The sequence below is a fragment of the Rissa tridactyla genome, unplaced genomic scaffold (assembly GCF_028500815.1).
Source record: "Rissa tridactyla isolate bRisTri1 unplaced genomic scaffold, bRisTri1.patW.cur.20221130 scaffold_29, whole genome shotgun sequence".
NCBI lineage: Eukaryota > Metazoa > Chordata > Aves > Charadriiformes > Laridae > Rissa > Rissa tridactyla.
The window spans coordinates 2519915-2530591 of NW_026529507.1; the positions used below are offsets into that span (position 1 = coordinate 2519915).

The following is a 10677-nucleotide window of genomic DNA, read 5'->3' on the forward strand; positions in this document are numbered from 1 at the left end:
GAGAAATGTGAGGAGCTGCACTAAATAAGTTACGTCTTTCCCAGCAAAGCATGACTAGCTCTCCTCTAACAACTGCCACAGTCCCTTCGAGCACCACCAGCATCACCGTGCTGCCCCAAGAGTTCTTTTGTGCCCCATTGGGCAAGAAAGTTTGTCCTTCTCTCAAAACCTGACCAAACTGGCGAGGTTCACTCCCAGAGCAGCAGCGAGCTGCAAGAGCTGCGCTACTAAGCAAAAAGTGCATCGGAATGTTGTGTAGAACATGGGAGGCCGGCAACGCTCTTTATGACATAAGCAGAGACAGTGCTTCGCTGGGCATTTTGTTGCGTTTCTGGCCAAAACGGGGGTATCCTCTGGCCAAAAGAAACCCACTGTTGACCTCAGCAGAATTGGCCAAGTGAGAGGGAGAAAGTCAATGCCAACTGCGAGGGGCCTGCACAGCCCAGTTGCTGCACCAGCCTCCCACTTACTCCCCATCTGTGGTTCCCTCATCCCCATTTTTCCCAGCATTTGCTCTTATTCTGACTGCTGGGCCACAACTCATGGCTGAATGCAGATTTTAGTGCTATCCTTCATCAGACAAAACCCAAAGTCCCCGGCCGTTCTGCCTGAAATATAGAAAAAAAAATGCTCAAGATAAAAATCATTCTGCTGACACTATCCTTTAGCCTTCCTTGCCATCCTCATTCTCGTACACTACTAACTACTCCCTTGGGATTTCCAGGCTCCCCAAAATCCCCTGGAATTAGAGAATTTCTTCACGCACGAGAAATTCCCCATCCCAAGGGCTACCGGTCCCCTGGGCCCGACGCACGAGGCAGTAGCAACCCCTCAGGACAGGGCCCGACCTGTGGGAAAGCACAACATCAATGAACCCCAAACGTGGGAGATATTTAGTCCCCAAAGCAGCTGCAGCACATTGCTCAGTGAGGCGAGCTGCCATGACTGCCCTCAATGAAAATCTTTTGGGTGTGAGCTCCAGAGACCCATCTCTAACAGGGAGAAGTTCATTTGGGTGGACTCTTGGTCTCCCTTCCCTCCCACTGGCAACGAGACACCAATCATTTCCACTTGAGCGAGTGGTTCCCATTCTGCAGCTTTGGATTATTGCTGACCTGTGCACGAGCCCTGATATCCATCATCGAATTTAAAGTTAACCATGGCTCAGTAGGTAATCAAGCTTTACGTACTGTCTCTGTCACTAAGGATGGTTGTGGATAGTTGCTGAGTAGTTGTTAAGGAGAGAATCAAGGGGAATTGTTCAAAGGAACATCTGCAGCCTCATTATTTCTTATACCTGGCACACTAACAGCTTCAATGAACATCTAATCAAGATGTTTCTACAAACAATGCCAATTTGGCAGTGAAAAATAAAGTCCAGGTGTCCTTTGGGGATTCACAACCGCTGCAGAGCTGGAGGCGGATGGCCCTGCTGTCCCTGTCGCAGGACTCCAACTGACAGCAGTTACCAAGGCGCTTTGGGAAGACTGCACTGGGTGTCACCTTCTCTGAAGAGGACCTGCTGCTTCCCTCTGGCTGCCATTAGCAGCAGAGCCCTCTGGTTCTCCACCCCACACTTTGTCCCCTTGGACGCAGGAGGGACCGTTTTTCAGCTGCTGCTTTAACAGCTGCCTTTGCTGTGCTCCTTTTCTGTCTCTCTTCCTACCGCATCCGTCAGGATGGGCTTCTTCTCATTCCAGACGGAGCCCAAAGCCTCAGAGTACACTGCCACCCCCTACTTATCCACCCTAGGATGTGTTGAAGAAATAACAATTAGCAAATAGGAACTCTACCCACAGTGCGTATCTGGCCAGCCTATAAAGCTGTAACAGCTCATCCTAAAGCTCCGAAGGCATAGACCAGCCATCACTTTGATCCCATATCTACCTCCTGTATGAACTGTCCTGAAGGTCAAATCATCATTACCTTCAGAAGAGGATGGGAGGTGAGGAGAAGTGGGCAGTAAACGATGAATGGTTGGGAAAAAGCAGCCAAGCAAGTGGCAAAGGCAGGAGCCGAGTTGTCCCAAGGCCAGCTCAGCCCAAGGAGCTTTGGCTGGCCCGCTCTTGAGGATGCCAAGCCCTGGCCAGGTGAGCTCACAAGCAGTGGCCAGGTGCCACATCACTGCCCCTTTGTGACAGGGGCCACCCCCAGACGCACGGGGACACACTGTGGCCCCTCAGCAACCACAGCCGGGGCACCTCCTGCAGCCACCAGCCGGCAGCTGTTGGGCTGCCCCAGGCACTGCTGGCCAAGGGCTGCTCATCTGCCCACAGAGCTCCCGCCTCTGCCTGGAGCCGCACCAGCCCCAGGAATAAAAACCTGCCCAGGGCTGTCAGCGAGCCCCTTCACAGCTTTGGCCGGCACAGTCGGGGGGCTGAGGACTTCTTTTCCACTCTTCCCAGGTACAGGACTGCAGCCACGAGACTCCTGCAGCAAAGCACCTGGTGTCTGACAGGTTTGTTTCCAATGAATTTAACCTACCCCCAAGATACAGCCACAGGCTGACTCTGAACTAGTGCTACCAAAGAACCACCTTGAGCAACTGCACTGGGTGCACCTTGGGTGGCTGCCAGGCCCCCACCCAGCTGCTCTCCCACCCTGCAGCTCCAAAACACATTTGTGGGTGGCTTTTTAGCATCTGGTTTAACCCCACGACCTGCCTGGAGGGCAATGAGTGTTGCCTCTGCCCCAAGAAGGCAGCTGGTTGTTATCCCTGCCCTCCTTGAGCTCGCCAGTTGGGCCCCTGCACCTCCTGCGTCCTCCAGTTTTCCCCACTCTTGCTCGGGGCACTGAGTTCCTCCTGCTCAGCTCAGGGCAGGGAGTTTTCCTCCTGCTCCACTTGGGGAGGCTTTCTTCTTTATATCCTTCCCTTGGGGCATCCAGTGTGGCCTCAGCCTTGCTTGGGTGGCTTCTTTTCATCGTGTCCCCCTCAGGACAGCTGGTTTTTCCCCTCTCTTGCCTGGGGAGTCTCCTTTTGCCCCTGCCCTACACCAGGTGCCTGGATTTACTCCTGCCCTACTCAAGGTGGCTCTTTGTGCCTCTGCTGAAATCGGGGTGACTCGCTTTGCTCCTGCCCCACTTGGGGCATTTAATTTTTTCCCTCTCCGGCTCAGGGCATCTCCTTCTGCCCCTGCCCCCGCCCCGCTCGCAGGGGCCATTAATGTCCCAGCCACAGCAGGACCACCGGGGCTCCAGCGCGATTTCATGAAGAAGCTCCAGCTTCATGATGAAGAGGGTGTTCCCAACCACAGTCATGGGGCAGGTCATGAGAGAGAGGAGGACGAGAATTTTTCTGAAGGTTGAGGACATCTCGTACTAAAGGCATTTGCTTCTCTGTCAGGTGCTTAAAAATATCGTGAAGGACGTTCAGAGAGGTGAAACATGGAGGGTGTGTGCCTCTCACTGCATTCCTACTCCCTAGACGTGCTCTGTGCTCTGTGAGAGGTGAGAAATGCCATCTTCTAGAGGGCAATGCCGCTCACGCCTGCAGAACCCTTTCGGACTGCACAGGGGAGATGCTCCACAGAGGTGCTTCTGTCACACCGTGTAATCAAAGGGCCAGGCCATGAAGAGAGGGGAGGGTGAGGTAGCACACAGGTGTTCCTGGAGACACACACGGCACTGTCAGGGCTCTGGCAGGGCTGCTCAGAGACACGAGTCCTTCCCTGGCACGGGCAGAGGCCCTGCAGCAGACTCCATGGCCTCCTGTTGCCACTCCCAGAGGCCGGCAGCACCTCAGCCCCGCGCTGTGTCTCCCTGCTCGGCACCTCTCTGAGATGCCCCACGGCGTGAGGAATGGACACAGGGACCTGGGGTCAAGGAAGCCCATCCCAGTGCTGCATTCAGGGGGTTTCCCAGGGGACGTTACTCTCCAATGAAGGGACACGGCCTGTCCCACAGCACTTTCGGGCATTTCTAAGAACAGCTGCTGGTGTTTGTGCTCTCTCGGGTTCATGTCCCCACATGCACACGGTGTGCATGCCGAAATCTCCTCTGAACCATGCAAACAGGGACTTCTGACCTCGTTATTCGGTGTCTCTCCACAGGCAGACAAACATCCTCTCTGGGTTTGCGTAGGCGTCCAGTTCTGCAAATGGTGGTTTCAGGTGTCTGTTCTGTGACGATTGCCCTGGGACAGCTTCCCCGGGGTGTCCAGCAAACAAAGGCACAGACCAGACCCCGCTCTGCTGGTCCTTCAGTCCTGTCCCTGGAGGTGTGGCTGTGCAAGGACACTGTTGTGTGTGCCCTCACCCTGCACACGCACACTCTTTACCTCTTTACTGGGCATCCCTCACCAGGGCACGTTTGAAGGAACGCTCTTGACAGCAACTGTGGAAGAAGACCTAATCCTTCCTGCACTGCCCTGAGCAGATCCCCTTTCATGGTGGAAACTCTGTTATGCAGACGAGCTTTTTCTCAGAGGTGCCCATTGCTTCGCCGTGCCTGTGATCACAGAGCTGCTACACAGCAGCACCATGACCAAGCTGCCAGAGCACTCAGGCCTTAGATCAACACAGGGGCTCAGAAGGAGACTGTGGAAGTGAAAATAGAGCAGCCCCGGAAAGAGCAAGTGCTGGTGCTCTGCAAGTACTGGGATTCTTTCCCCTCCTCCTCGGCGCTCAGGCTCTACCCCTGCAGCTCTACCCGTGCAGAAAAGGCCTGAGAAGAAGGATTTTGGGCATGACTCTGTGAGTCTCAGAAATTTGGATAGATAGGTAGTAAAAAAAAAATCTCAAATAATGACATTTATTTGTGGACAAAAGTATATAATTTAAAAAAAAAAAAAGGCAAGAAAAAGCCAAAACCCTCAACCAAACCTAACACACAGTTACCTAACCCCTAACCAAACCTATAGAAGACGGGCTTGGCGTATAATGAATTACATTATGAGTGATTTGCAGGAGACAGTTTATTGCTGCAGAAAATAACCTGGTCATTAATTTCCAGAGGGCATCCTTGAGCTCCTGGTTCCTCATGCTGTAGATGAGGGGGTTCACGGCTGGAGGCACCACGGAGTACAGCACAGCCACCACCACATCCAGGGATGGTGAGGAGATGGAGGGGGGCTTCAGGTAGGCAAACACGGCAGTGCTGACAAACAGGGAGACCACGGCCAGGTGAGGGAGGCACGTGGAGAAGGCTTTGTGCCGTCCCTGCTCAGAGGGGATCCTCAGCACGGCCCTGAAGATCTGCACATAGGACAGCACGATGAACACAAAGCACACAAAAGCTAAAAAACACCCTAATACAAGAAGCCCAACTTCCCTGAGGTAGGAGTGTGAGCAGGAGAGCTTGAGGATCTGGGGGATTTCACAGAAGAACTGGTCCAGGGCATTGCCCTGGCAGAGGGGCAGGGAAAATGTATTGGCCGTGTGCAGGAGAGCATAGAGAAACCCACTGCCCCAGGCAGCTGCTGCCATGTGGACACAAGCTCTGCTGCCCAGGAGGGTCCCGTAGTGCAGGGGTTTGCAGATGGCAACGTAGCGGTCATAGGACATGACGGTGAGAAGATAAAACTCTGCTACAGCACAGAAAAAGAAAAAAAAGACCTGTGTAACACATCCTGCATAGGAGATGGCCCTGGTGTCCCACAGGGAATTGGCCATAGATTTGGGGACAGTGGTGGAGATGGAGCCCAGGTCAAGGAGGGAGAGGTTGAAGAGGAAGAAGTACATGGGGGTGTGGAGGCGGTGGTCACAGGCGATGGCGGTGATGATGAGGCCGTTGGCCAGGAGGGCAGCCAGGTAGATGCCCAGGAAGAGCCCGAAGTGCAAGAGCTGCAGCTCCCGTGTGTCTGCGAATGCCTGGAGGAGGAACTGGGTGATGGAGCTGCTGTTGGACATTTGGTGCCTTTTGGTGTGGAGCACTGAACAAGGAGGAAAGCACAGTGACAAGTTAGGGGAGACTTTTCTGAGAAAAATCAACACCAGTTCTCATACCTCACGCTCTGCTCTGCTTTTCCATTTCTGTCAGATCTTCATTCAGCTCTGTGGCTGGAGCTCTGGTTGGTTCTGTCCAGGTGTGCCAGGAGGAGCGGGACCTCTGCCCGCCGGATGCCCAGGAGTCAGCCCTGCTCTGCAGCAGCAGATTCGTGGGAATGGGGTGGGCAGTCCTGGTGTCCCAATTTCTCAGATAAACCTCTCCTCGTGAAAAAAGGGCTTGTCAGTCTCTGCTCTCCCATTGCCATGAAACCACAGTTGCAAGAGTGTTGGAGAGAGGTTCTTATACAGCTCTCTCCTGTCTCAGCAGGAGATTCTCTTGGATTTCAGAAACCCTCACCATTTCTGCTGCGTTCAGGGACAGCAAAGGGAGTCCTGCCAGGCCAGGGGATTGTCTGAGGGTTAGTGCAGAGCGAGGGGAGCTGGCCTGTCCCTCTGTCTTGTTCCCAGCTGCCCTCTGCTTGTGCCTTTCTGAGACAGAGGGGAATCACACTCACATGTAGACCTGAAAAGACACCAGGCGCTGCTGAGAGCAGAGAAACCCACTGCCGAGAGCTCAGCGTCTCACCTTTTCTCAAGGTCTCAGCACCCCACTTCTCGCCAAGGACACACATGGCTCGTTTCGCAAACCCAGCAGCCTTTCCTTGGTCGTAGCGTCTCTGCGCTTCTCCACTGGGCATTCAGGTAACACCAGGATGCTCCAGGACAGACTGGCATCCTGGAGGGCAGCGCAGTGCTTGGAAGGACACCCCAAGGAGACACCCAAGTGTCCTAGTGATGGTATCTCAGAAGGGGAGAGTCAGCTCATTCCCCAGCCACATAGACTACTTTGCCCACAGCCCCACGGGTTAGAGGAGAGCTTGGACACTTCATTCCCATGGAGACACTTGCTCAGGGGAAGGGGTCTGCATTGGAGGGGATCATACAGAGTTTTCTGAATCCTTCCTCCCACAGCATTTCTGGTTTCTCTTTCCTCTCATTCCCTGATCATAGCTCTGCTGCCGGGAGATTTTCCTCCTGGGAGGTGTTTCCCTGTCCCATGTCTTTTCCCTGTCAGCTCTCACAGACCCCATCCCAACCCCTGTGCGCTCCCCTTGGCCCCACAGAAACCTGCCTGTTTGCCGGGCACTGGCCGGGTTCACGTTCCTGTTTGCAGGTGGAAAAGGGCAGGTCAGAACAACCCCGATGGGTCCAGCAGAGCTGATGCTGGTGCTGCCCATGGGCAGAGGAGTGGCTGAAGGCACTCCAGGAGGTTCCTGGCAGACCTACTGATCACTCAAAGCTACAGCTCAGGAGTCTCACTGACTTCTTCCCACTTGAGAGCTCCCTATACATGTATCCCTTGTTCTACCTCCCCACCCTCTCACTAGGAAAATAAAAACACAAACGCAGGAAAGCTCCTTATCTGTAACGTAATTCCTGCCTTGAGCTTTCCCTCAAACAATCCCCTGGGAAATGTCCTGGGGGTGAACTGCAGCTGAGAGCAGCCCTGCCCCACGCAGCACCCCCTTGACAGCAGGACACTCTCCTGCCAGGAGTTGCCTCTTCCCCCCACAGCTTCTCCCCGCACTGCTGTTGGGAGCTCCTCAGGTAAACGGAGAGCTGATCCTGACAGGAGATAAGTCCCTGCCACGGCACAAAGCACCCTTGGGTGAAGGGACCCTGCTCTGAAGGACAGCCCTGGGCACCCCTGGCTGCACACCCACCTTCACACTGCAGCCATCCCCGGGTGAAGGCAGCTGATGTGCCCTGTCCCTTTGACAGAGCCACAGGGAAGCCCTGCTCCAAAGCAAGTCCTTTTCCTCTACGCTGGAGAAACTGTGAGAGACCTCCTGATAGATCCCAGAGGCTGTGGGATGTGCCAGCTTTGGGAGATCATTCCAGGAACCGCAGCTGCATTGCCCTGCAGCCAGAGACTTACCCTGTTCAGGGCTGTGAAGATCTTTCTCCAAGCGAGCTCTCCTCTCTCCTCCCACCCCAGACTGCCTTTACACTCTCTGCCTCCCTCCTCTGCCCTCGCTGCCTGCAGGCAGTGCCCTCAGCCCTGCTGCGCTTGGCAGAGGAGCTGCTCCTGGGCAGAGCTGTCTCTCTGCAGCGCTGCCCGCTTGCCATCAGCTCCCTCCATGCCAGGAGCCCAGCCCAGCTCAGCAGCAGAGGACCAGCCCAAGGCAGCCCTTTCTCTGCCCCCTCGGGGCTCCCTCCAGGTGTCCCTGGGGCTCCAGGGGAACCTGCTGGGAAACAGGATGAAGTCACCACTGATGTTCCCTCCCTCAGCTGGGCAGAGACACTTCTTTCCAGAACTTTTAATTCTCCTCTCAAAGTTACATCGAAATATCACCTTTTTTGGTCTTATTATTAGATAACCGCAAGCTCTGCTGGAGCCGTTCATAGAGACAGGGCATCGTCTCAGGGATCATGAATGAGCCTGGTGGGAAAGCCCTTTGGCCAAGTGAAATGACAGCTGATGCCTAAACAAGGGCCATAAGAATCTTCTCCTCTTTGTGTTCATGGCAGTTTTTAGAGGAATTCCTATGTACAACTGCCGTCCTGGGCCATAGGGAGAGCTTGGTCTCTCTCTTTTCCATCAGCTCAATTTACCAGATCTCCAGTGCCTCTAATGGCATCGCAGAGAGTGCAGCTGGGTGTCTGTTCCCTTCACTGGTGCCTTCAGTCAGAGGCATCAGTCATCAGGTGTCATCAGAGAGGTGAGGGCTGTCCCTTCTCCACACAACAGCTGCAGGCATTGCATGGACATGGAGGACATCACACGGGGATCTTTACTCACTGCCCTGATGATACAATCAACGCAAACACCAATAATTTTCACAGTGTGCCTGCATACATCTTGCCTTAGAGGTCAGCATCCTCCAGATGCAGCAGTGGTCCATATCAAAACTCAACTGAAACTCAAATAGGAATTCCAGGGCACCGAGATGAGCTTTAGGTAATTCAGGAACAGTTAAACGAAGAAAAGGGAATAATGTAGGAGCACTGTCGAATTCAGTAGGAGTAGGACTAGACCTGAGATATTCAATGTCCTCTTTGCCTCAGTTACCAGCAGCGAGGTCTCCCAGGCCTTGGTGCTTTGAGGCAGGACTCTGGAGGAGAGCAACCAGCAGTGGGTGGGGATCAAGTCAAGGGTTACTGGAGCAAACTACACCCTTACCAGTCCACGGGTCCAGAGGTTTGCATCCAGGGGTGCTGAGAGAGTGATTTTTCACTAGGAAGTGTTGGTCTGTTATGATCCCAGTAAGAAAGGCACTCCGACTTCATAATGTATGTTTTGAAACACTGTTCATGTGGTCTAGCACTGTACGGAGAGTATCCCAGGGGCAATCCTATGACATTTTAGATTGTGGGGACTCCAGGATGTGTGCATTAAATGGGCTTTGAACTGAGTGCAGGACACCATGCAGACCCCATCCATAGAAGACAGTCTCCTGTTTTTCTCTTTCAAGCTACTGTAGGATTTTCTTACAGGGAACAACACTATTCACCATCTCTACACTCAAACAGAAAGGAAGTTTCCATGAGAAGCTCCTGCTGCAGGGTCACATACAGGCAAGGCCTCGCAGGAGGCGTAATGTCCGGCAGAGAGTGGGACCTGTCTGCAGGCTCCTGTGTGACAACATGCTGCTGAGGTTGTCCTGCAGCCAAGGGACCTGTGCAGCACAGCACGGGTGTGAAGGCCACGCTGTACGTGCAGCACAGCCCAGCCCAGCACAAACTGCTCGATGGACAATGGTTGTTCTGGTCAGGATCGGTGCTCAGGTTTCCCTGTGAGGAGTCTGCGCTCCACCCTGGTGCCACAGCTGAGCTGCTGCCGCCCAATTGTGCCCTTCCAGGAGGATCCCCGTGTCTTGTCCCAGCCCTGTGATGATTTTGGATTCAATGAGGTGTGGTGGCACAGCTTGCTGAGCTGTGGTGCTGCAATGGAAGGACACGGGCTCTGCTGGAAGGAGCGGCAGGGAGGATGAGGATGGGGGGATGCCGCCTGTGTGAAGGAGCAGCTCAGACCTATGGAGCTCCTCTATGAGATGGGCAATAGGGTGAGTAGCTTGTGTGAGTGAGGATGGGAGGAGAAGCCAGTAAGCGTGACACTGTCTTGGCAGTTATAAACTACGTGATCAGGCACAGTAGGCAGAACAAGTCTTAAATAGGAACACGAAGAAGTCTCCACGTAAATGAGGAGATTCCTATGGGGAACAGTAATTGCCCAGGCATTCACTGGCCAGGCAGAGAAACAAGGTGCCAGCAGCCTGGAGCATCATGAGACGACTTCTTAGCAGAGCTGCCTGCTGGGCCAGGAAGGGCGATGCTCACCTAGACCTGGTCCTGGCCAACAAGGAAGAGCTGGTCAGGGATGTGACAATTAGTGTCAGCCTTGCTGGAGTGACCAGGAAATAGCGGGGTCCCAGAGGCCAAAGAGGAGTGAGGAAGGCCAGCAGAGGAACACACGTGGGTGGCTCCAGAGGAGAAGACTTTGATGTACTCGGGGGACTGATACAAGCGGTGCCATGGCAAGCAGCTTTGAAGGGTGAAGGAGCTCGGGAAATCATATAGGCGTTACAGGACGGCCTCCTCCAAGCACAGGAATGATGTCTTGGAATACCATGAAGAGAAACACTCATCTCAGGAGGCTGCTGGTATAAACGGACTGGGCTGCAGGGCAAAAAGGCAGCACACAGGAGGTGGAAGGCGGGGAAGCTGCAGAGGAGGCATTTAGAAACCTGGC

The 10677-nt window shown here is 54.1% G+C and overlaps 1 protein-coding gene across 1 annotated transcript; it reads right to left on the minus strand.

The window, feature by feature from the left end:
• Positions 1–4937: 4937 nt before the first annotated feature.
• LOC128903336 (olfactory receptor 14J1-like) lies at positions 4938–5846 on the minus strand (the record flags this gene model as incomplete). The annotated part of the gene is made up of 1 exon (XM_054187351.1): positions 4938–5846. A coding segment is annotated over exon 1 (909 nt), but the record flags the coding sequence as incomplete, so codon positions are not given.
• Between the last annotated feature and the right edge of the window lie 4831 nt (positions 5847–10677).